General features: G+C 42.3%; 1 protein-coding gene across 2 annotated transcripts in view; it reads left to right on the plus strand.

Annotated features, from left to right (window-relative positions):
- The first annotated feature begins 1,878 nt into the window (after window positions 1–1,878).
- plvapa (plasmalemma vesicle associated protein a) overlaps window positions 1,879–27,616 on the plus strand; it is a 40,272-nt gene continuing 14,534 nt past the window's right edge. The window contains exons 1-6 of one of the 2 annotated variants that reach the window (XM_052038264.1): window positions 1,881–2,333; window positions 8,896–8,944; window positions 11,974–12,647; window positions 16,876–16,930; window positions 19,370–19,454; window positions 20,987–23,759. In XM_052038264.1, the coding sequence (XP_051894224.1) occupies window positions 1,974–2,333; window positions 8,896–8,944; window positions 11,974–12,647; window positions 16,876–16,930; window positions 19,370–19,452 (1,221 nt within the window). In that variant the 5' untranslated portion in view covers window positions 1,881–1,973 and the 3' untranslated portion in view covers window positions 19,453–19,454; window positions 20,987–23,759. Of the gene's footprint in view, window positions 2,334–8,895; window positions 8,945–11,973; window positions 12,648–16,875; window positions 16,931–19,369; window positions 19,455–20,986; window positions 23,760–27,616 lie in introns of those variants that run through there. The other variant, XM_052038265.1, reaches the window with a different exon arrangement.

A 27,616-nucleotide genomic window follows, 5' to 3' on the forward strand; every position in this document is an offset into this window, starting at 1 on the left:
TCTGTAACGCTTTATGATATACTCCACAGAACGTGATGTATATAGTGTACTTTGCACAATACAGAGCAACAGACTAATGTGACCCACACCCCTCACTATAACCTTCAGATATATACCATGGCCCTCACCCTAATACTCTGAGATACCTCACACCCCTTGCTAACACTCTGAAATATCCTTCACCCCTAGTAAAACTGTGATATACCCATAAGCCCCAACTGTAACACTCTGTTATAATCCACATCTTCCATTGAAACACTCTGATATATTACACATCCCTTAGTAACTATGATTGTCTCCAGGCCTCTTACTATAATGATCTGCCACCCCAACATCTTTCGATGTAACAAGTTGACATACCCCACATTCCTCACTGTAGTGCTCACTGATATACTCCTCACCCTCACTGTTACACAGTTGTATACTCCACACTCCTCTTTCTTTTTCAATCTTTTTATTAGTTTTCAAATTAATACAGATTGATAAATAACATCAATATTTATACATGTAATACAAAGAGATCAGGAGAACAATCATAGCATAGATAATCATAAAGAACAATAAAATATTAAAAAAAACTGTAGATCCAACGATCTCTTAGTAAATGAATATAATATAAAAGAAAGGAAAGAAAAAGATTTATTATATAAATTTTAAAAAAAACCAAATCAATAAGAAAAATTGTGAACAATATAAACTAAACTAAACAAAAAAAATAAATAAAATTTCAAAAAAAAACAACAAAAAAAAAGAAAAAAAACTGGACTAAAATTTCTCGGTAGAAACATAGCAATATTATGTCGTCAACTCCGTTCCTCCAAGTTGGAAAGTTATTGAAAGGGGATCTACATCATGTGAAAATATTGAATAAATGGACTCCAAATATCTTCAAATTTAAGCGAATTTAAGGAATTACCACTCCTAATTTTTTCCAAGTTTAAACATGATATAGTTTGAGAGAACCATTGAAAAGTAGTGGGGGGTATTGGATCCTTCCATTTAAGCAAAATGGATCATTTGGCCATTAATGTAACAAAAGCAATCATACGGTAAGCGGAAGCAGATAAATGGCCAGAGTCTATCCTTGGTAATCCAAAAATTGCAGTGATAGGGTGAGGTTGTAAATCAATCTTCAATACATTTGAAATATTGTCAAAAATGTCTTTCCAATATTTTTTCAAAAGAGGACAGGACCAAAACATATGTGTCAAAGAAGCCACATTCGATTTACATCTATCACATATAGGATTTATATGGTTATAAAAACGAGCTAACTTATCTTTGGACATATGGGTCCTGTGGACTACCTTAAACTGTATCAACGAGTGTCTGGCACACAGTGAAGATGTATTAACTAAATGAAGAATTTTCTTCCAAGTCTCTATAGTTATAGATGTCTGGAGTTCACTTTCCCATTCATTCTTAATTTTGTCTAATGATTCTAGACATATTTTCATAATTAAATCATAAATTATTGCTATCAAGCCCTAGCTACACTCCTCAACGTAACATCCTAATGTACCCCAATTACTTACTATAACATTCACTGCTATAGCCCACAGCCTTCAGTGTAAGCAGTATCCTCTTCTGTACTGTTCTTTTTTTGTTCCCGTTTGTTCTGACAAGGTCTGCTTCCTTCAGGAATGTTGTTGTGTCAGGGGACCCACTTCACATCTTGCAGCTAAATTAAACACTTGTCAGGGATTATGAATGAGGTTTCTTCCTGTGCTGTGCTAGGAGATAATGTTTGTTTATTCCAGGCTTCTGGAATACATGGTTTGCAGGAAAGAGTCTGACAGGCAGATTAGACCAATCATATTTACAGTTTGTGCAAGATGATTCTCGAGTGGCAGATGGCTGATTCCGTTCGCACGCAAGTGGTGGTTATATTTCAGCAGACCACACCACCCATCCTGTTCTTCAGTGCTCTTGGAGATTTTCTCGGGGAGCTTGGCAGTTTGTGAGGTCCAGCCATGGACCACAACTACCCAATGAAGAAACTGGGCTATAACAACAAGGACTACAAGAGGACGAAATCCAACAGCTGCAGTTTCTATTTCAGGTACTGTCTCCTGTGCACCAGTATCATCCAGCTGCTGATTATCTTGGGGCTTGTCCTCTTCATGATCTATGGCAGCACTCACAGCAACCAGCAGTCTCAGCTGAAGAGCACTCAGAACCAGTCTGCCAAGTTGATCGAGGATATTGAGAATCTACAAAGTACCATCAACAAGCAAAAGAAGAATATGACGGGTTGCTATTACTTGGCTGGCAATCTCACAGAAAAACTAAACAACATGAACAAGAGTTTGCAAACCTGCATCCCCCGCAAGGCAAGTCTTTTTTGATTCCTGAGATGCATAAAATTATGAGGGATCTGGAGACGGTGAATAGATAGGACCAAATTTCCTTTAAGTGAATTACCAGGGGAATTGAATTAAAATCAGTAAGTGGTGAATTAGAGGGGAGTTGGGAGAAATCTTTTTACCCAAAATGTGTCAATGGCTTGGAACTGTCCACCAGAAAAGATGGTGGAGGTAGAAACAATGAACATATTTAAATCAAGATGGGATAAGCATGCAAGAAGCCAGAACCTTCAGGTTTATAGACCAAGACTTGGGAAGTGGGATTGGGCTGGCTAGCTCTTCATTGGCTGGTGTGGAGAAGAATAGCCAAGTGGTCTCATGCTAAGCCATTAATGATTCTGTAACTGTGCAAAATCATGCCCTTTGCATTAACAATACCACAGAATGCAAGAAGGCCTCAAAGTCTATTGCAGTTCTATGTAAATAATTCTTGAACTAATCCCACTTACGCACCTTCTTCCCAGAGCCCTGCAAATTCTTTCCTTTCAGATCCTTATCCAGCTCATTTCTGAATTCTAGAATTGAACCTACCTCCACTGCTACCCCTGGTAGTGCATTTCCAGACCCTAACCACTCATTGCACTCTGTTTCTATTGGCCTGGAGTCAGAAATGTCCCAAAGGTCAGCTCTTGAAGTGTTATTACACAAACACTGTGGTGTCAATGCACGTGAAAAGGTGGCCAAAGAGTCAGTCAAAGATTGAGGCTTTAAGGAGTGTTGTAAGAAAGGAGAGAGAAGGAGGCTTCAGGGTGCGCAGCTGAAGACATTGAGGTCATACATTTGAGCTCCATTCCAGAGATTTGAATGCGTAGTCTAGTCTGCTGATCCCAGTGCCAGAACTGAGGGCGTTCTAAGGTGCTGAGGTGCTATCTTTTGATAAAGATTTTAATCTAAACACCCACTTCCCCTCTCAAATTAATGCTGAGGATTCCATGACTTAATTTCAAAAAAGAGAAAGGAGATCTCAACGGTGTCCTTGCCAATGCTTAGCCCTCAATAATCAGCACTAAAGCAGGTTACTCAATCATTTATCTCATTGCTATTTTGCTGTATGCAAAGCGGGTTTCACATTTCCTACATCATGACAGTGGCTGCACTGAATTTAGAACACAGACACAGGACATTCAGCCCATTAATTTTATTCAGTTGTTTCAGATACACACCAGCCTCCTCTCCCTCTCCATCTCCCTTCACCCTCCCCTCATTACCACTGCTCTCAATTCTCTTTCCCTTCATGGTCTTCTTCTTCCCTTCTTCTTGGATCCACATGGGATCCACAGAGACTTGGCCGTTTGGATTCAGAATTGGCTTGCCTATAGAAGATAGAGGGTAGTGGTCGATGGGACATTCTGGCTGGAGGTCTGTGACTGGTGGTGTTCTGCAAGGATCCATACTTGGACCTCTGCTGCTTGTGACATATGTAGATGACTTGGATGAAAATGTGGATGGGTCGGTTAGTAAGTTCGCAGACAATACAAAGGTTGGTGGCGTCGTAGGTAGTGTAGAAGATTGCCAAAGGACATAGCAAGATATAGATTAGTTGCAGATATGGGCAGAGAAATGGCTGATGGAGTTTAATCTGACCAAGAGTGAGGTGTTGCACTTTGGAAGATCAAAGTGCACTTTGGCAGGACCCTTAACAGTGTTGATGTACAGAGGGACCTTGGGCTCCAAGTCCATAGTTCTCTGAAAGTACTGCACAGGTTGATAGGGTGGTAAAGAAGCTATATGGCATGCTTGCCCTTATTAATTGGAGCACTGAGTCCAAGAGTCAGGAAGTTATGTTATAAAACTCTGGTTCGACTGCATCTGGAGCATTGCATTCAATTCTGGTCACCCTATTATAGGAAGGAAGTGGAGGCTTTGGAGAGGGTGCAGAAGAGATTTACCAGGATGCTGCCTGGATTAGAGGGCATGTGCTATAAGGAGAGGTTGGACAAACTTGGGTTGTTTTCTCTGGAGCGGTGGAAGCTGAGGGGAGACCTGATAGAAATTTATAAGGTTATGATAGAGTAGACAGCCAGTATCTTTTTCCCAGGGTTGAAATGTCTAATACTGCAGTTAAGGTGAGAGGGGATAAGTTCAAAGGAGATGAGTGGGGCAAGTTTTTTTTTACGCAGAGAGTGTTGTGTGCCTGGAATGCGCTACTAGGGGTGGTGGTGGAGGCAAATACGACGGAGGCGTTTAAGAGGCTCTTAGATAGGCGCAAGAATGTGCAGAGAATGGAGGGATATGAATGTTAAGTAGGCAGGAAGGATTAGTTAAGTTAGATGTTTAATTACTAGTTTAATTAGTTCGGCACAACATTGTGGGCTGAAGGGCCTGTTCCTGTGCCGTACTGTTCTATGTTCTACGTGTTAATCCTGGTTCCCCTTAAATCCATCTCTGCTTTTTATCTCAACCACTACCTATGAGGGTGAGTTCCACTCTCTCGGGAAAAATATTTCCCCTGAATTCCTTGCTAAATTTATCTGAGACTCTTTTATATTAATACTCCATTGTTCTGGTATCCCCCAGAAGTAGAAATATCTCCTCCACCTCTGAATCATCAAACAACTGCTTAATTTTCAAGACTTCTGTCAGATCACCAGTCATGTTTTCAAGAGATAAGAACATCACCTTGTTCAATTTCCCCCAGCAGTTATAAGTCAGGTCTGGTTTCATTCTTTTGAATTTTTTGCACCTTCTCCAGTGCCTCCATATCCTATTCATTATACAGTGCTTGGAGCTGCTCACAAAGCTCTGTGTGATTTAATCAAGAGTTGATAAATAGTTTAAAGGAAACAATGAGACATTCATCTTAGTCAATATCAATAAGCAGCCCGTACATATCAGCATTTTAATTTATTTATTTTTTGGGATTTGGGCATTGCCAACAAGGCTAGCATTTATTGCTCATCCCTAATTCTACTTGAAAAGGTGGTGGTGAACCACTTCCTTGAATTGTTGCTATCCTTCTGGTGAAAGTCCTGCAGAGAGTTTCAGGACGTAGACCTAGCAATGATGAAGGTACAACAAGATACTTCCATGTTAGGATTGTGAATGACTAGGACACTAGGAGTGTCACAATATCACACAAGGAGCAAGATCACGGAGAACCCGAATGCAGAACACCAGTACGAGACTAGAGACGGGATGCTTCCTCAGAACCAAACTCAGACAGCGACCAGAAGGAATCTTGCCTCGGGGCTCTGAGACAGAGTCCCAACACGAAAACAGGGTTTCTAAGGAGAACAGCAAAACCAGGACTGCTCTAGAGTTGCCAGCTGTAAGCAGCCAGGAGATACCATATACCCAGAAGTAGACCAATACTCTGGCAACCAGTGCTAGTGGAACCAGGGTTCTAATAAGAGTCTCCTGATGGAACTCAGGTGTGTGTTATTATGCAATTAGTAGTGCACGGAAATCATGTGCTGCACGGAAATCATGTGCTGCACATCAATGGGGCCGAATTGAGGATCAGCACTAGGAACTATGACAAGGAGGGGAATCTACAGGTGGTAGAGTCTGTGTACACCTGAAGCCCTTGTCCTTCTTGATGGTAGAAGTCATGGGTTTGGGAGAGTAAATGCGGTGCATTTTGTAGATGGTACACACTGCAGCCATGGTGTGCTGGTGGTAAAAGGAATACATGTTTACAGTATGGATCTGGTAGCAGACAAACAGGCTATTTTCTCCTGCATTGAGAGTTGTTGGTGCTGATCTGCAAGACTCGTGCCTTGTAGATGGTAGAAAAAGCTCTGGTGTCAGGAGGTGCGTCACTTGCCACAGGATGGCCCACCTCTGACCTGATATTATAGCCATGGTATTCATGTGGTCAGTCCAGTTGAATGTCTGTTCGCTGCTGACTTCCCCACCACCCCTTCCCCCCTCTCCCCACCCACCCACCCACCCACCACCACCACCACCACCACCACCACCACCACAACAACAAGGATCACAGGTAATGCCATTGATTGTCAAGGGTAGATGGCAAGACCCCCTCTTGTTGGAGATGAATATTGCCTGGGAATTTTATGGTGCAGGTGCTAATTGCTCTTTATTAGCCAATGAACATTGGCTGGGTCTTGCAAAGTGCAATCACTAGAGAACATACCACTTCTGACCTGAGTATGTGATATGAAACTTATTCCATTGACTTCAACTGAGTGAATCTCAGATGCAGGATATGGTGCATTGATGCAACTACCACAGAGTGTCCTTGATGCGACTGAATTTATCTGCACAAATCTCTACTTTCACATCCTTATCCAGCTCACCATTAAATTCTAGAATTGAATCTGCCTCCACTGCTCCCCCTGGCAGGACCATATAGTTACTCTGGAGTGTGTTTGATGCAACTGAATTTATATGCACAGATCTCTGCTTTCTGATTCTATCCCTCGTGAATTGAGCCCTGCCTTTTATCCTCTAGTTGTTAACCTACCTGGCCACCTGTTATCTGTCTCTGTCCCCAGATCTCACTGCTCCTTCGCTCTATTTAGATTTTTGTTTTGCAAGCTGTGTGAGGCCTCTGGACCTTCTTATAAAATTGCAGCCTTTCGTTTATCACCTCCTTCAGGATGAACAATTAAAATTTTGATGTCAAAATTTGAAATGGCACATCTGATTTCCAAGCCAAAATTACTAATGGAAAGGAGGAACAGCAGTGTCCAGCACTGAAACTTGTGAAACACTACTTACCATCTACTGCTACTCTGATCAGCAATCCTTGACCCCTGCGCTCCTGTCTGTGGGCAGCTCTCTCTTTATTCTGATCCTCAGGCCTTGATCCTCATACTCTAGCTAAAAAGTATCTTTTTGTTGGCAAAGCAATTTGGGAGGTCCTGAGATTAGTAAAAGTTACCACAGGAAGATCTTCATTTAACCTTTAGTATGGGACCAAGGCATTCACCAACTTGCTCTATACAGCAGCTTTTACATAGCCAAATATCCAAGGCACTTTGCAGGAACATCAAAGAGAATTTTATCCCATAAAAGGATAGTAAGACTGCTGGAGAGATTTGCGTGTTGGCCTGCACCCTGAATCTGGCTTTCACATGGGGCCCAGTCCCCCTCTAAATTACGGTTCAGATCAGAACAGCACACAAAGAAAATCTCATACAGCAGTGGTGAGTTTCTTGAACAAGTCGGTTTATTCAGGCCCTGTTACACTGCACACTGGGGAGTGAGAGCTCAAGGATACTCCACTGACCCAAAAAACTTCCAGCAATTGATAGTGTTCGCATTACAATAATTACATGTGGATTTTACGGTTTCACGCTAATACATCAGTAACCTGCTATTCTTTGTAGTTTTTGATCATTGTTTTACCTCTGCAGGTGTTGCCTCTATTTGCCTGACAACTGGGACTTCTGCCTTCATTTGCATAACAATGATTTCCCCCATTTCCTCTGCAAATGTGTGCTCTAATTTTTGGTCTTTTTATATTGTGATTCTGCTTATTTTATGATCAGCTCTTCTATACCTAGTCTGCATTCCAACCTCCAAATGTGTATCTTTGCTCCAACTAGCTATGCCTTGTGATCAAAACACTTCCCTAATCTAATTACTGCACTGCGTCTTTGAATGTGACCTTTAAGCTCCATCACGGACACAAACCTCCCCATCATCGAGGACATCTTCAAGAGGTGGTGCCTCAAGAAGGCGGCATCTATCATCAAGGACCTTCACCATCGGGGACATGCCTTCTTCTTGTTACTACCATCGGGGAGGAGGCACAGGAGCCTGAAGACCCACACCCAATGATTCAGGATCAGCTTCTTCTCCTCCCCCATCAGATTTCCCTTCAGATTAAACAATCCATAAACCCATGAACACCACATCATTATTCTTTATTTTGCACTATTTATTTCTGTAATTCATAAATTTTTTTATATCTTTGCATTGTCCTGCTGCTGCAAAACAACACATTTCACGTCATATGTCAGTGATAATAAATCTGATTCTTAGTCTGAGCTACCTTCATTATTGACCTAATTTCCCATGATCCTTTTCCAGTCTTAATGGCACTTAGGTTGACCAAATTACAAACTTTCTCAATTTTTTTTTATGATTCCCAGAGATTCCTTCAAGACAGATGGATCCTGGAAATTTCATCTGTGCTATGTTGTTAAAAATGCAATTTGATTGGAGTGAAATGTGATAACAACGGTTGAACAGAAACTTGACGAGGCAGTTGTGGAACTAATGTTTCCCCTGGGAAATTGTTATTTTAAAGGTGATATATATTAGGCAGATTTCCTGTTGATCTCAAAACTCATTCTATTATTTCCAACTCTCATTCTTTTCTCAGATCATGTGTGCTGTCACAATTCCCACCTCGACATCTTTCCCTTTCCCAATATCCCAGGGGATTTTGAGGTCAGACCACATCTCTCTTTATTGTCTTCCTAAAGTATCATGCCAGTGATTTGTTGGGGGAAGACCTTATGACTTTGGCTCTTTCCTCTGGGTGAATGATCTGGAAAAGGAACAACACAACATTGTGCACTGAATGATAATAACTCCATTTTCTTTTAATCCACAGAATCTTACAAGCCTAAAGTATTGTTTACCATACTATTCCTACTTTCAAGGTAAGTCATAGGCCTGGAGAGAACATTGTAATTAGGAGCTGCTCCATCCAGGGGTAATGTGAGGAAGGTCTTTGTCACGAATTGGTGGAAATATGCAATTTTTCCCCCAAAAACTGTAAATTGGGAATTTCAAAATGAAGATTAGTCAAATTTTTGCTGGCTCAGGAGATTAGGAGTTAGCCCAGGAGGAGTACAGGTAGAGGTCAGCCATGATCTCATTGATAGGGTAGTATTAGTGGGAAATTTTAAGTTCCCTAATATTGACTGGGTCACCCATAGTTCAAAGGACTTGGATGGGGTGGAATTTGTTAAACGTGTTTCAGAAAGCTTCCTTAATCAATATATAGAGGGTCCTACTAGAGAGGGCGCAACACTGGACCTCCTCTTAGGGAACGAGGTAGGGCTAGTGACTGAAGTGTCAGTGAGACAGCACTTTGTGACCAGTAACCATAATTCTATCAGTTTTATAATAGTTATGGAGAAAGCTAGGACTAGTCCACAAGTTAAGGTCTTAAATTGGGGCAGGGCCAATTTTGGAGCCACTAGGCGGGAACTTGCAGAGGTCGATTGGGTGAGACTGTGTGGCAAGTGGGAGGCAAGAGTTCAGGGATAGCAGATTCTTGTTAGGGTGAAGGGCAAGGCTGGAAAGTTTAGGGAACCTTGGTTGATGAGAAATATTGAGGCTCTGGTCAGCAAAAAGGAGGCATACATCAGGTTTGAGCAGTTGGGATCAAGTGGATCCCTCAACGACTGCAAGAAGTGTAGGAGTACACCCAAGAGGGAAAGCAGGAGGGCAAAAAGAGGTTGTGAGATGGATCTAGCAAGCAGGGTTAAGAAAAATCCCAAGAGATTCTACATGTATATTAAGAGTAAAAGTGTGGCTAGGTAGATAATAGGTCCCCTTAATGATCAGCATGGCCGTCCATGTGTTGTGAGATGGGTGAGATTTTTAATGACTATTTCTCATCAGCTTTTACTGTGGAGAAGATCATAGAAGCTAAGGAATTGAGGAAAATGAGTCTTGGACTATACACAAATTACCAAAGATGCAGTATTGACGGTCTTCAAGCACATTAAGATGGATAAATCCCCAGGGCCTGATCAAGTGCAACCTTGGACCTTGTGGGATGCTAGGGAAGAAATTGCGGAGGTCCTTACAGAGATATTTGCATCATATTTCACCACAGATGAAGTTCCAGAAGATTGGAGTGTGGCTAATGTTGTACTGTTATTTAGGAAAGGAAGCAAAGACAAGCCAGGGAACTATAGACCAGTGAGCTGACATCAAGTATGGGTAAATAACTGAAGGGATTCTGAGGGATAGGATACACCAGCATTTGGATAGATAAGGACTGATTAGGGATAGTCAGTGTGGCTTTGTGTGGGGGAAATCATGTCTTACAAATCTGTTAGAGTTTTTTGAAGAGGTAATCAAGAAGATTGATGAGGGCAGGGCGGTTGGACATTTTCTATATGGATTTTGGCAGGGCCTTTGACAAGGTCCTGTATGGAAGGCTAGTCTGGAAGGGTAGTTTGCATGGGATCCAGGGAGAGATAGCTAAGTGAGTACATAAATGGTTTGATGGTAAGAAGCAGAGGGTAATGTGGAAAGTTGTTTCTTGGATTGGAGGCCTGTGAATAGTGATGTGCCACAGGGATCAGTTCTGGGCCCACTGCTGGTTTGTCAGTTATATAAGTGATTTGGATGAGAATGTACAAGGCACAGTCAGTAAGTTTGCAGATGACAATAACATAGGTGGTATCTTAGACAATGAAGAAGGCCATCAAAAATTACAGGGGGATCTTGATCAGCTGGGTAAGTGGGCCGAGGAATGACAAGTGGAGTTCAATTCAGATAAATGTGAGGTGTTGCATTTTGGAAAGTCACAACAGGGTAGGACTTATGCAGTGAACAGTAAGGCCCTGGGGAGTGTTGTAGAACAGTGGTATCTAGGAGTACAAGTATATAGTTTCCTGAAAGTGGCATCACAGGTAGACAGGAAGGTGAAGAATGCGTCAGTCAGGGCATGAGTATAGAAGTTGGGAAGTTATGTTGCAATTGTACAAGACATTGGTGAGGCTGCAACTGGAGTACTGTGTATAGTTTTGGTTACCCTGTTATAGGAAAGAGATCATTAAGCAGGAAAGAGTGCAAAGAAGATTTACGAGAATGTTGCCATGACTCAAGGGCCTGAGTTACAGGGAGAGTTTTGGGCAGGCTCGGACTTTATTCCTTGCAGCACAGTAGACTGAGGAGTGACCTTATAAAGGTGTATAAAATCATGAGGGGCACAGACAGGGTGAATTTACACAGTCTTTTCCCAAGGGAAAGGGAATCAATAACTAGAGGGCATAGGTTTAAGGTGAGAGGGGAAAGATTTAAAAGGGACCTGAGGAGCAACTTCTTCATGCAGAGGGTGTATATAGAATGAGCTGCCAGAGGAAGTGGTTGAGGCAGGTACAATAACAACATTTATAAGATGCTTGAACAGGTACATGGATAGGAAAGGTTTAGAGGGATATGGGCCAAATGTGGGCAAATGGGACTAGCTTAGATGGGCATCCTGGTTGGCATGGACGAGTTGGGCTGAAGGGCCTATTTTCATGCTGCATTAATCTATCACTCTTTGACTTCTATGATGTTGAACAAATTCAAAGAGCTGAATAGCCTCAATCTGTACAATAGTCCTAGAAAACTTTACTTTGATGTATTTTGTGCTTCCCACTTCCACATGGCAAGTCATTAGATCATAATAGATAGCAAACATGTGTCAGAGAGCACTAGGGTACTGTGCTCACTGTACTGGGTAACACATTCCTCACCATCGCCTAGCGCCACATACTCCTACTACGTAACAGTTCATCCTGTTTCCACAATGCATTGATGCACCATGCTGTTCCAGCAAGCACTGTACTCCTGGTATGCTCAGCCACAATGAACTCTGTACTGTAACAGCTGGATATGAAAATGCTTTGAAAATAACAAGGAACAAATGTTAATGCTGTTTCCACATTTTTCATAACTCCAGATTGCATCTTAAAAGCAGATTATGACACCTTGAAGAGAAACTACTCCACCCTCCAAGACCAGCTGGCAAAGCTCATGGTTGAACAAGAGCTCAAGGAAGCAAGGCAGAAATTGGAGGAAGCAAGACTGCACAACAAGATAAGTAACCTGCTTCTACAGCTGCAGGACCTTAAAGGAAACTGTACATCTATGAGTAAGGACTTCCAGACTGCACTGGACAAGGCCAAAGCAAATTATGAATCAAACTTCAAAAAGCTGACCACAGGGGTGAGCTACAGCCTAGACCTGAATGATCAATTGAAACGGGTCAAAGCCAACTGCACCCCACTTTCTTTAAGGTTTCAAATGGACATCCGGCAGAAGGTGTCAGAATTTGAGAAAAACTTCAGCAGGGCGTGGCAGTTGAATAGTGAGCAGAAGTCAAAGATAGATGACCTGGAAAAGATGAACAACAAGTGCAAGCAGGATGCGCAAACAAAATCTGACGAATTCACACAGAGAGAATGGAAGCTGCGGGAAGAGATACAAAAATACATGGAGGAGAGGATACAGTTACTGGAGGAGAGGAACAAACTGAGGAGTCAGCTGGCTGCCCTGAAGGACAGAAAGCCACAGCTTCCCTTGTTAAGCCAAAGAGGCATCCAACCCCTCATATCTTCCTGTCAGGCACAGGCGGTGAGTGTGTGTGTATTTACCCTGTAGCCTGGCCACTTGATCTCATGATGTCATGAAATCTGGCTGGTTGATGAATATCTGCTACCCTTCCCCAGGAAAAAACCCTAAGCCCTCACAGGTATATAAATTAATCCGACAAAGAATCGGAGGGGAAAAGAAGAGAAATGTTTTCAAGTAGAGGGTTGTTAAGCTCTGGAACAGCTGGAAGGGAGAGAGAACCAGATTTCAATGGGACTCTCAAACTCAGCAGCATAAAAACATGACAAGGTATTCAAGTCATTGAACTGTAAGTCTTACAAACACACGAAGGTCCAAATGGCCTCCTTCCATACTTCTGTAAAGTCCCAGTCTGAATCTGTAGAATCATAGTATCATAGAAATGATATGATGTAGAAGGGAGCCATTCAGCCCATCATATCTGTGCCAGTCAAAACAAAAGCTAACCAGCCGGCTACCACTTGCCACGATGTGGTCCATATCTTCACAGGTCACAGTTTTTCAAATGCACATCTACTATTTTCCTCAATACATTAAATTCAAGCCCTTTGTTAATGACCCCTCTATTAAGAAATATAAATGCTTTGTAAACTACTCTTTCTCAGCCCATTATAACTTTACACACCTCAGTTAAGTCTCCCGTCAGCCTCCTCTGTTCCAAAGAAAACAATCTCACCCTATCCAATCTTTACCCATGGTTAAAATTTTCCAATCTTGGCTACACCTTCACAGCAAACATACCTTTCCTGTAAGCTGTCGCCTTAAAGCTACACAATAATCAAGTTGTGGTCAAGCAACCATTGCATAAAATTCTAGCATATTCTCCCTGGTCTTATATTTTACAACTCAGCTAATAAAGAAAAGTATCCAGTATGACTTCTAAACCACCTTATTTACCAGTTCTACTATCTTTAAGAATCTGTGTATGTATACTCCGAGATCCCTCTGTATTTCCACACTTTTAAGTACACTCCTATTTATCTGCTACTTTTTGCACCTCTATAAATGTACTTCCCTGGATTAAATTCCATTTGCCATTTTCTACCAACTGACCAGGCCATCTATATATTCCTGCAGAATAAAGCTTTCCTCTTCACTGTCAATGACATGGGCAATTTTTGTATCTCTGCAAACTTTTTTCACCACGCTCCCTTCAATTGTCTTAATTATTAAATATACAACAAAGTACAAGGACTGTATACCTAGCAGCCCCTCAAACACCTATCAACCATTATCCTTTTCCTCTTGCCATTGAGCCAATGTTCACACAGGCAATCATAGTACTTAAAAATGGAATCTTTACAAACAGTACAAACCCCAGAGAAGCTGTGGAACGCAGTGGAAGGAAGCAAGCCCCAATAACTTTATTAAATACGACTTCCTTCCCATACTTGAGATTGCTTGGAATTTTATTGCTTTTCTCAATTGCTTCCTCGACAATTATTAAGAGAAAGGACATGCATTTCTATACCCTAGTCCACAATCTCAGGACATCCCAAAACCCTTTCCAACTGATTTAAGCACTGTCTGAAATGTATTCACTATTATAATCTAGCAAATGCACAGTCAATTCTTGCATAGCATATTCCCAGGGAATGAAAGATGATCTCTTTGAAACGTATGGCATTCCCACAGGGCTTGAGAGGGTAGATGCAGAGATGATGTTTCCCCTGGCTGTGCCATCTAGAATAAGGGAATCATGGTCTCAACATAAGTGGCCAACTGTTCATGACTAAACTTAAATGAAATTTCTTCACCCTGAAGATGGTGAATCTTTGGAATTCTGAACCTGAGAGGTTTGTGAAGACTTGGTCACTGAGTTTGTTCAAGATAAAGATCATTAGATCTTTGGATATTTGGGAAATCAAGCAATATTGAGTTAGGCCAGGAAAACGGCACTGAGGTCAAAGATTTTACAAACTTCTCATGTTCCTTATGATAAGAAAGGAGGCCATTTGGCCCAATGAGCCTCTATCAGCTCTCAGAGCAATCCCATACTCCTACTTATTTCCTTGTAACCTATTCTCTCACACATGCCTATCAACAGCCCCCAGATTCCCCTACCACCCACCTGCCTATACCAGGGGTATTATGCAATGCTAATTAGCCTAACAACCAGCACATTATTGGGATGTGGGAGGAAACTGGAGCACTCGGGGAAAACCCATGCACTCATGGGATAACATGCAAATTCCACACTGACAACACCAGAAGTCAGAACCAGACCTACTGTATGTCCCTGGAGCTGTGAGGCAGCTGCACTATCCGCAGCACCACTGTGCTGCTCATTATTAAATGACGGGGCAGACGTGGGGTTGCAGAATGGCCTCCTCTAGCTTCTATTTCTTAAGTTCTTATGTCACAGTGTAATAATGACCAGTTGATATGTTTTTGGATGCTGGGAACATTCTGTCCTCTTCCCTGACAGTATGTTTCAAAAGGCAGACAGTCTAATGTCTCATCCAAAAGATGGCACTGCTAATTGTGCTGCAGGGATGTCAGCTTGGGATTATTTACTCAAGTATCTGGAGGGGGATTTGAACCCACATTCATCAACCACAGAGCCGACATTTAACAGCACTGCAGTGATCAAAGTGATTTGAGGTCTCTTCCTGTATATGCTCCCCACATCAAAGGTCTTCTTTATTAATAGAATGAAAAGCCAGGCACTAATTGTTGCTTCCTGAGTCTGGCAGTAAATCTGGATCTTTCATCCTTTGCTCACTCCTGGAGGGCGAGGGCTCACAGCCAATGTTTAATGTTGCTGTATCCTTGTCCATGGTTTGACGCCCATTCTGTAAACTTCCTGCTTCCTCTTGCCAACAGCTGTTTAGCTAACCTGTGACCTTATCCCAGCAGCCCAGACAGGCTCTTCCTAATGTTTGATCACTGGCCAACAGTTACCGCCAAGCAACAACCACAGTAACAAGTCACTCTGCTCCATGCTGGAGTTTGCATCCCACACAAATCTCCTTGCACCCCTCTCCATCTCCTACCATCACCATCTCTTTCTGCTCCCCTCACCCTCATGCCTTTATCCAGCTTAAACCCACCTCTTTTCTTCACCCCAACCCCTCACTGTGGGAGTAGTTCCACATTCCCATTGCTTTCAGGGGACACAGGTTTCCACAGAATTCCCAAATGGATTTATGAGTGATTGTTTAACATTAGCAGCCTCTGGTCTCCCACTAGTTATATATGACACAGAGAGATATCATTCAGACCATTGCATCCACACTGACCAAAAAGAGGGACTATCCATCCTGATGCAGTTCTACTTAGATATATTTACTACTACTATATATATCTGTCCTGATACATCCTAGGCTTTTCAGGGAGTGAGTTCCCAGACTCCTGCCTCTCACTGGAAGAAAAAGGTTTCCTCAACTCCCTGCCAGCCTTCCACCAATTATGCCCATTACTTAACATCACCCAGCAGTTATGCACCTCTCTGCTAAGCATCAGAGGTCCTTCCTGTTCATCATGTCTTGGCCTCCCATTATTTTACTCACTTCAATTAAATCTCTCCTCAGCCTCCTCCGTTCCAAAAGAACCAACCACAGCATAGCGAGCCTCCCCTTGTAAACCTCTCAATCCTCAGCATCCTTGTAAATCTCATCTGCTCCCCGTTGAAGGTGCTTCCTGTAGTATGGCAGCCAGAACTGTACACAGTGCTTTAGGTATGGCCTAACAAGCGTCATCAAGATCTTCCTGCTCACAATGGCTCAGCTAATAATGGCAAGTATCCCATATGCCTTCTTAACCACTCAATCTACATGCCCTCCCCTGCCACCTTCAGGGATCTGTGGATGCCATACCAAGGTCTCTTTCTGATTCTATCCCGAACACTGCTTTGTATCCCTCCTTTCATCTGTATTACCTTGCTTTGTTTGCCTTCACCAAATGCAAAACCCCACATTCGTCCTGATTGAATTCCATTTGGCAGGTACTAACATGGACTCATTAGTATCCCAAACTTACACAGAGTGCCTACTCCTGTCACACTGACAGGGCCTGGGCATTTCCTGTCCCACACTAATGTAGACCCGAGGCTGCGTCCTGTCCCACAATAACAGAGGCACTAGATCACGCCTGTCCCATACTAACAAATGCTCTGGGACCCTCCTGTCCCACAGTAACAGAGGCCTTGGCCCATTCCTGTCCCGTACCAACACAGGCCCTGGGCAACACCTGTCATATTGTAACTCATTTCTTGTTTGTATATAAACAGGAGGTCATCAATCAAATGAAACAATCGCTGGATTTGAAAGACTGGAATTTGAAAAGTAAGGAGCTGGAAGATTCTGTACCTACAGTGTGAACTCACACACATTTACCTTCATGTGATTTACATTTGCATGAGTAGTTACATTGTACAAATAAACATGCCGTTCAGCCCTTTTGCTCCATGTTGGCAGTTCTGCTTCACGTGAGCATCCTTCCACCCCTCGCCATCACCATGTCCTTCAATCCCTCCTGCCCTCTTGAATCTCTTCAGCTTCCTCTAAAATTCTCCAGGCTGTTCACCCCAACCAGCTCCCAATTCCCTTGTGGGAGCAAATTCCACTTTTTCTATAACTGACCTGGAAAATCCTGAATTCCTGACTGAATTTAATAGAGTCTGTATTTTCTTTGTGGCCCGTGCCATTTTGAATTCTCCCACATATTCCCCAAGACTAACTTATTGAAGTGCTTCATATCTACAAACATCTGCTGGGTCAGTCCTCAGTGAAAGAGAAGACCAGCCTATCCAGATGTTCCTGATAGTTATTTACACACTCACATTATGAAATAGATTCACCATTACACATTGCCTTCCACACGTTGGCACATCCATTTGCACATTGGTAAACACCCACACCTTACAGGAGCTGCAGACAATGCATATTTAGACACCTTCATACGTTAGCATTTATATATAAACACTACATATAGTAACACTACACATAAACACACAGGACCACGTGTATGCATATCACACGAAACACACACACACACATAAACAAACGGCAGGGTATGAACTATTAATTGCAATGGTTTCAATGATTCACACTGCCTTGGGAATGATCATGTACCAAAGTTAATCACTAAGGTGGGACCAGTTTGGACTCAGGCATTCTGGCAGCTACTGGTTGTTGGTATTGCTGTTCCATTATCAGGGAGCTCCCTCTGGTATGGCCTCCATCCACAGAAAGGTCCAGTATACAGGAATTCAGCAAACTGACATCCAACATTCAGGCCCGCCACCCATTCTAGGACCTGTTGCCCAAATGATGATTCCCCTCTCAGGCTAAGAAAGTGGCAGGAATCAGTCTTGATTCTTGATGTTTGGCACTCAATATGGAAAACTGCTGTTGGATGCATAGGTATCAGTCGAAGACAGGTCCCCACTGTGCATTCATTCCTGCTCCAGTCAATGTGCTGCCTGAAATTACTTAGTGCCTTTTCTGTACAAACCAACCCAAGGTACAGCAGCATTTGCAGACAAAAGCTTGACACTGAGCTGCCTCAGGAAAACATGGGGCAGCTGAACATAAACTTGGCCTGATTTTAAGGAGGGAGGTTGAGAGGTTTGGGGAGGGAGGAAATTCCACAACTTGTGGCCCAGGCAGCTGAAGGTGTGGCAGCTGAATGATGGAAATCAGGAGGGATTGGAAGAGGGCAGAGTCTTTGGAGAGCTCCACGGCAGAAGGGTTTGGGAACGAAGATGGGAATTTTTACTGGACTACTTGTCATCAACCAGCTCAGGGTGGTGGGGAAGCAGAGATTGGGATGAGTCAGGGCATAGCCAATGATGTTTTAGATGAGCAAGTTTAGAGAGACAAGCATACGGCATATTTGAGAAGTTATTTAATATCAGGACAGAGGCAGGGTATTTGAAGAGAATATCACAATACATTGGGTACTGTAGATAAAGTTTTTCTCATGAGACTACGACACCTATATTCAAGTGAAATTCAACTTGGAGAACTGGATCCTGATGTCTAGTGCAATAAAGTGTGCAGTTACAGAGGCTTACATGGAAAAGGGAGAGATTTACTTAAACCATCCTTCCAACAGTCAGCATAAGAAATGGCTGGAGAAGGCCACTCTGCCCCTCTAGTCTTTTCTATCATTTAATGGTTTAACTTTGACTTCATCTACTTCCACCAAGCCCAATCCCCAACAGACATCTTATTCCTGTGTTTGTTGAATCCCTTGGCAAACAAAGATACTCTCAATAATTGATTGTTGTCTGATGTAGAATGTTTCAAAGGTAAGAATTTTTTAAACAAGTAAAACTGGCTTGCATGATCAGCGGGTATCACATTTAAGACATTTAACCCAGAGGTTCAGTTGTGGCTCTGTTGAGAGAGAGTTTGGCCAGTTTTGGATCCATTTCATTGGTGCAGCTAGTAATGCTGCTGCCTCACAAGCCTGACTCCAGTGCTATCTGTGTGCAGCTTGCACCTTCTCCCTGTGACCTTGTGGGTTTCTTCCAGATACTCCAGCTTCCTCCCACGTCACAGGTTAATTGGTTCATGAGGAAGGTTAATTGGCTGTTGTAAGTTACCCTTAGTATGGGTAGGTGGTAAAATTTTTGGGAATGTGGGGGAATATCTTAAAGGGAGAATTTATTGAGGCAGACACCACTTGTGGGCTTTGAGATTCACAGAGAGGAGGAGGAGGATAGGGATGGAGTTTACTCAAACCATAATTCTTATTTTGCTCTCACTCTATCCTAGGCATGCATCTGGAAGTAGAAACTCTGAAGCAGAGACTGAAAGAACAAGAAACCAGATGTTTGGAATGGAAGCTCTTGAACTGAAGGTAAACTTTGCTGAGGTAGATCTTTTCTTCCTAGTGATAATCCCCTTCTCTCTGCTCACCATCCATAACACCCCCCACCCTCCCACCCACTGGCTCTCACTCAGTAACCCTGACCCCATACCCAGCCCCACGTCCCTCCCTCGATCACTGACCAAACCTGACCCTATAACCCCCACCAGCCTACCACACTGGGTCATGGTCTATACTCTTGACCCTGTACCAACCCTACCTCACCCTCTCTCCCAGCCACTGACTATAACCTGACATCCATAACCTTGACCTCAAAACCTCCTCTATGTGTCACTGACCATGACTCTGATCTGTAATCCCTCTCCCAAGTAACCAATCATATCTGTGGTCCATAGCTATCTCTGTCTAGACTTCATACACCTGACTATCTCTATCTCTATCTCTGACTTCATACACCCTTCCCTTAGTTATAGTAAATAACCCTTAACCCCTCCCCCGTCTCTTATTGGCCATCATTCTCACTGGGGTCTATCAAGTAACCCTCAGAACCTACCACATAGCCAGTTTTTCATCTGTGTTCTTAAGCAATGAGTTTATTACCTCTTCTTTCATGGAGGGCATCATGCTCTGGCCTGGATCTATGCTCCAGTGGACCATACACAGTTGTACACTTTGCCATGATAGTGATCAGGAGGAGGAACCAAGGATAATCTCTGGCTGACAAGTTCTAAAAGGGTTCCAGCTGAGGCCAGATCTGGGGTGGGTCAGGGCATCTCGTGGACTCTGCCATCCAAATACAGAGCTAGTGATAGAAGGCTATAAAAATATGAAAGGTGTGGATAGGGTGGATAGTTAGAGTCTTTTCCCAGGGTGGAAAAGTCAAATACTAGAGAGCATAGGTTTAAGCCGAGTGGGCAAAAGATTAAAAAAGATTTGCGAGGCAAGTTTTTGACACAGAGATTGGTAGGTGCCTGGAATGTGCTGCGAGGGGAGGTGGTAGAAGCAGAGATGATAGGAATGTTTAAGAGACATTTAGACAAGACACATGAACAGGCAGGGAATAGAGGGAAATGGACCATGGCATTAGTTTAGATTGTCATCGTGGTTGGCTGAAGGGCCTGTTCCTCTGCTGTATTGTTCTAGTGGAAAAAATTGGGAAAGTAGTGGGAAAACTGGGAATGAGTGATCCAGAGAAGTGTGATATGCAGTGGGAAAATAATGGGAGTAATGGGAAAGAGTAGGATATCTAGTTTGGAAATGGAATAGAATGCTGGATAGCAGTGGAATACATTGGTTTTAAAGTGTTGGAAAGTAACAGAATATATAGTAGGAAATGGGAGTATTGATTGATGGGAAGTATTTGTTATTTTATCCTAGAAGTTGGTTGGCACGGATGTTGATTGGCCATCCCTAGTTGTTTAGTAGTGGAGTCACACACAAGTTCCGAGTGTGCTTGGGAGGGACTTTCCAATACGGATGTGGGTGAATGGAGCATGTAAAACCACAGATATTGACCAGTGTAAACTATTCACAATCATTCTAAATATTGATCTATTCTCCAGGAACTCAGGATAAACAGTGTGAAGATGCCATGATCTGCATGAAGTCAGAGAGCAAAACCTCATCAGTACCAACACATCCAGTGGAATCCCCTTATTCTGGCACTTGCGATACACACTCCAATCAATTCCTTAGTGTCCTGTGTGGCTGACAGCTCTCATAGTTCCTGCAGAGCACTGTCCATTGGCAATCTAATAATCTGATAAATGAGAGTGGGGTGGGTTACAAGGAATTCTTCTACAAGGAGCATGGTTGGAGCTGTGTTTTATTACAGAAAATTAAGGGAAAAACCATTGCACCATGTAAGGTAAAACAAAATAATTATAGCGTGCAGAGGCAGCTACAGGATAATCGGGAGATAGCAGTGGGAATTCTTGAAATTTGATTCTAGACCTTGGGGAGGGAATGGGTGGGGACCAGTGGGATTAGTTTGGAATTGTTGCAGAGCCATGGGGAAAGGGGGCATGGGATTAATTTGGGATTGATGCAGCACCGTATAAAAAGAGGGTGAGGCAGTGGGATTGGTTTGAATTGATGCAAAGGTGTGAGAGAGAGGGAGCAGCGAGATGAGTTTGGGATTGATACAGGGGTATTGGAGAGAGAGGGGAAAGTGGCATTTAGTTATCATTGATATAGAGATGTGGGAGAGAGGGGGCAGGGGGATTAGTTTTGGATTGCTGCAGGGATGTCAAAGAGAAGAGGCTTGTGGATTTAATTCAGGGATGATACAGTAATGTGGGAATGAAGGAGGAAGCAGGATTAGTTTGGGATGCTTGTAGAACAAAGCCAGCATAGTCATAGAACATAACGGCACAGTGCAGGCCCTTTGGCCCACGAAGTTGCGCCGACCTTTTAACCTACTCTAAGATCAACCTAACCATTCCCTCCCACATACCCCTCCAGTTTTCTATCATCCATGTGCCTATCTCGCTTAAATGTCCTTAAGGTATCTGCCTCTACCAGCACCCCTGGCAGCGTGTTCCACGCACCCACAACTCTGTAAAAAACTTAGCCCTGACCTCCCCCTGTACTTTCCTCCAATCACCTTAAAATTATGCCCCCTTGTGTTAGTAATTTCTGCTCTGGGAAAAAGTCTCTGACTGTCCACTTAATCTACGCCTCGTATCATCTTGTGCACCTCTATCAGGTCACCTCTCATCCTCCTTCGCTCCAAAGAGAGAAGCCCTAGCTCACTCAACCTATCCTCATAAGACATGCTCTCCAATCCCGGTAGTATCCTGGTAAATCTCCTCTGCACCCTTTCTAAGGCTTCCACATCCTTCCTACAGTGAGGCGACCAGAACTGAACACAGTATTCAAAGTGTGGTCTAACCAGGGTTTTACAGAGCTGCAACATTACCATCATGATGGGCCAAATGGTGCCTTCAGAGCTGGAAATGTTCCTGCTTCTGTATCAGTGCCGTGGAAAGCCAAGGGCTAACTCAAAGTTTTTGCATTTATTTATATGCAGTCATCAGAGTCAGGAACAAATCCCAGGATCCTGATTCGTAACTTATCCAAACTTGGGTATTGCCAATAAAAACAGCTCCTCCCAAACCTTCATCCCATGAACTTCAAACAAGCCAAAAAATGAGAATTCAAAACATAGACACGATTGGATTATCTGGGCAGTGGGGGTCAGCAAGGCAGAGCTCAGGATGCTTGTATCTGGTCCCAGGGTTACAGGCTGGATATATCTGCCACAGATGGTCAGTAATTCTGTCACAGGTGGGCTACGAACTTGGGAAACAGAATTCAGTGTCTAAAAGTAGCTGGTGTGTGTGATGTGCAGGGATTAGGATAACAGGATTCCAGTGTGTGTGTTGTGTGTGTACATTGTTTTCATTACTAGATTAAGGATTTCCTCTGTTGCATTTGCTCATTTTGCAATCCCTTAGGTATGAGAGAAAAATGTTAAAGTCTGAAGTTAGACTGACATCTCTTTCTACTTAAAAGTAGCAAATACAAAGAAAGAAGCAACAATATTAATCAAAGGATGTTAAACCATGGGTTTAAACCACATACATATTAACTATTGATGTTAATCCAAAGGTATTAACAAACAAATATTAACTAATAAATGTTAATCAAAGGGTATTAATCAATGTAAGTAAAATAATGGATCTTAGCTAGTATTTTATTCAATCCTGGGATGTGGCAAAGTTGACAAAGCCGTCACGTATTGCACATCTCTCAGTGCTCTCAGGAAAGTGCTGGTGAGTCATCTAGAACAGCTGAAATTCTTCACATGAAGATCCTCTGACTAACAATTGTTAATCGAAAGTTATTAACTAATGGCTGTTAACGACTAGATATAATATCTCAGTTACTAATTCTACCCCTGATTTGGGGCAAACTCAGATGAGTATAAACAAGCCTGATCCTCTAACAGCCTAATGTACTAATTGGATTGCAAAGTCTAGCTCTGATTACAGTTATGAGATTTATATTCTGCATCAGTTCTTTGTCTATTGCCATGCACTAATTGCTTACATTTACAATATTTTGTTTTAAACAGCAATAACATTAAGTATTAGCTCATTGGTCCTCTATGTGCTTGTCCCAGAATCTTCACTCCCCTACCTCCCTGGTGCACCCCTCTCCCACTTTTCATTCCCTGCTTCTAGTAGACAGTACTTATAGCGAATGGAGTCTTAGGGCAGTGAAAGGTTCTCAGGTTAACTTTGACGACATTTGTAACTGGCATTGAAGAAGTTCGGCTCCATGCTGCCTATTGCATTGTATTATTCAAACCAAGGGACTAATAAACAAATGCTCAATGCTGCTGTTTGCTGGAGTGTGCCTCACAGATAAAAACTCAAGAACAGGCTCACACATCCGGAATGTATGCGAGTCTACAATTATATCCATTCATCTGGGAGTTCAGAATTGATTTCACAATAGGAAGACTGATCTGTACCTCAACCCCACTTAACTCTTTCTGCACTAATTCACATAACTACATAAGGCTTGTGTATACAGATTACTTAACATGCACTATTTTGACATGCACTATTACATTTACTTTTATTGCTAAGCTGGGATATTACCAGCACACTTGTGAACTGGCCAGGTTCACAATGAGGGGTTCTCCCGACTCCCAGCCGTGGAGGTCCACCTCTCCTCTGTGATGGTCAGTCCCTGGAATTGTCACTCCTGATTTCTTCAACAAACTTTCTTTTATACAATTTTCTTCTGATCTTCTAAAGGCTTTCTTAGTTCTTTGTCGTACAGATTCATTTAATGGCTGCTTTTCACTTTTGCTTCCCTTCTGATAGCATTTAATTACTCATCCTCCTATATGATCCTGAAGGTTCATTAGCCATGCGTCCACATCCTTATCCATGTCCTTGACTCTGTCCCTTCAGCCAACTCCTTGGTGGAAAGAGCTTGCTTGCCAAGCCTGATGGGATACTTGACATCTTGTCTCTAGCTACATTTCCCCTCTTTTTGATCTATTACATTCTCAATAACATGAATCAAATTCCTCTCCATACCATAAAACTCTGGCATCCATAACCAATCTCTGAACATAAGAATTGACACGAATTCTCCCTTTCAGTCCCATTAGTCACCAAAAATGTAGCGTTACATACTGTCTCGTTACAAGTATGCCAAAGCAAAGGTTCAATTACCAGACCTATATTATCTTTAATGCCAAATGATCTTTTCCAGTTCTGATACAGTCTAGTATATAAAATTTCAATGTACTCTTTTGTTGTTATTGATACAACTCAAACAAATTACGATAGGTTCTATTTTCTACTCCAGCTAAATTCATCGATACTCCACTCATGTTCCACGTAGACTTTTTTTTACAAATTTCCAGTTCCTGACTGCTAATATCAAATTTAGTTTAGTATACCACTACTCCCAGTCTTCCATAACCAGCTTGCCAACAACTTTATCACATCCCCAAGCTACTAATTTTCCTGCAGCTGATATCTTATTCTGTGACGTTTCTACATTGAAAGAGTTAACTGTACTCATTCCTGTTCCAAATCCTCCTAGGACCATACCTGCTAGGTCCCTTCAAGATAGTTTCCTTGAGTGACTTTCCAATGTTTGAGAAACAAAGGGCTACAGATGCTGGAATCCGATGTTGTGCCCGAATACACCCTGGTAAAATATCTGGGAAGCTTACTCCTCACAACAATTCCTACTGTTACATTTTTTATTCAAGGAGCCTTAAGTACAAAGGTGAATGCATCATGTAGTCTCTGGAGGTGCGACATCCCTTTAGCTTTGGAATCTCCCAGATCTATTACTTTTTTAATATATTCGTTCAAGGGATGTGGGCTTTGCAGGCTGAGCCAGCATTTAATTGCTCATCCCTAGTTATGCTTGAGAAGGTGGTGGTGAGCTGCCTTCTTGAACCGCTGCAGTCCTTGAGGTGTGAGTATACCCACAATGCTGTTAGGGACAGAGTTTCAGGATTTTGACCCAGCGACAGTGAAGGAATTATCCTATGGCCTTCTTCCCATTATTCCTGGTGTATTTGTGAGTATCCACCATTCCTTCAGATTGGTTCTAATGTAAAATTATCCCATTTCTGTAGCATTTGGAATTCCACCTTAGCATATTTTAAAGGGAACACTAGGTGTTCCCTTTAAATCATTCCTGTTCCCAATCCTCCTAGGACCATACCTGCTAGGTCCCTTCAAGATAGTTTCCTTGAGTGACAAATCAGATCCCAGTCTTCCTACAATTCACTATGGTCCATCTTTTACCCAATCTACCTTCAACTGGACTTCAGGCTCACTACTCTTTAGTAACATTGTGTTCACCGACACATATGAACTCCTTGCCGTTCTCTCGGACTTTCCCCATAAATATCCACCACATGTTCAAGATACATTCACGATCCTGCAGGCTTTTCCAGCAACACGTAAAGTTGATCGGCCCCCTATTCTCCTTGCCTAGTACTGCTATGAAATTGTGGCAGAGCGACTGTAAAGCTCAATGCTCCTAAAATTCCTGAACCCCCATGTGATCTTCCACATTTCCATTCTTTGAAATCTACAAGGCAAGAATAATTTCTGCTCCTACGTACAGTTCTCATACCTTCAAGTCATTGAATAGTTCCTCCAAATCTCTCAATTCCTCCTCACTTATCCTGTGAAGCTTTTCCATTCTCATTCCCATCATACTCTTTCCTTTCCTTGTTTTTGTTTCCTAGTTAACCACCATGCCCTGATCTTTGGTGTGAGGATCGTGGGGTTATTGGTTGACTGAGGGGTCTGCTCGACTTCCCCAGCATTTACTGTCACCTGGAATTTATGCTCCTGGATCTACACAAATCACTTCCACTGATTAACATGATACCACCCTGTCCTTCGCTCCCCATCTTCAACCACTGAGGAGCTGTCCACAAAAACTTTTGACGTGGTGTCTGTGGTTTCCCTTGTTCCTGTGCTCTCTGTACTTTTGCTGCTTCTCCCTGTACTTCCCCCTTCTGGTTTGGCACAAACGGCCCCTTGGGACTGATTGTGACCATCACCTGATAATCTGTACCCAGAATGGGGTTCCCCCATCTGTATCAGGTTGTCTACCAAAAAGGTGGGAGTCTTAATCTGTTTTATCTGAATATCTCTTCCTTGTAGTAACAATGTCCTGAGAGATGGGGCTGACTGACCAAACCGTTTTTAATTCACCCATTCAGCAGCAGCTGGACAGATGTGAGCTCTGTTAAGATGGTGAGGAGATTAGGGCTGATGGTGTCAGTAAAATGTTGAATCATGGTTTGGCCCAGTCCATGAAATAACCTGAACTCTCATTTGCATTTTACAAGACATACATTGTGCTTACATCAGAAACAAGTTTTCCAAAGGAACTCTAAAACTCAAAATCAGTGCATCAAGAAGTCTTGATCAACATCTTTTAACCTTCTGGGAAAAAAAACATTTGAGTTAGGAAAAGCAACTTTTATGATTGCTCCCCAAACGTTCCAATCTCCCAAAATACCAATTTCAAATTCCCAATTTAAATATACATTAATCATCAACAAAATAAAGTCCATGCTTGCACTTTTCTTTCTTCAGTATCTTTGCAAATAACTGAAAACTTCGGATAAACAATTAATTTCCACTGTCAAAAAATTTTAACACATTATTCAAAGAATAAAGGGAAAGAAAAGATGGATACACACTCCCCCACACACTCACACAACTTCTCAAAGAGACATTGCCTCTTAAAGCATAGGAGGTCCTGCAAATTTATTTCATATAGAATATGAAAGGGTAGATCTTTCATATGCTATATAAGAATCTATCAGTCTATAAGAATCTATCTATAAAAGAATCTATCAGTCAGTCATATCCTATTCCCTCTAGAGCAAGGATTAATTTAAATATCTTCCAACATAGATTTAACAAACAAGTAACGGCTTTTCATTCACTCACTCACCTCATGCACTCTCTCTCTCTCGTCATACAACATGCAGCGTATTAAAACTCACAGATCACTCACACTTTAAACAGTTCAGTAAGTGACTGACTCTTCAAGGGTTAAAAAGTTAACAAGATCTTAGAGTACAATCCTACAAACTTTAAGGAAATATTTAAACCTTAAAATAAAGGCATGCAGGAAGTTATTGATCACGCACAAATAGACATTCAACACGTTTGAAGTGT

The sequence above is a fragment of the Pristis pectinata genome, chromosome 24, assembly GCF_009764475.1.
Source record: "Pristis pectinata isolate sPriPec2 chromosome 24, sPriPec2.1.pri, whole genome shotgun sequence".
NCBI classification, from domain to species: Eukaryota; Metazoa; Chordata; class Chondrichthyes; order Rhinopristiformes; family Pristidae; genus Pristis; species Pristis pectinata.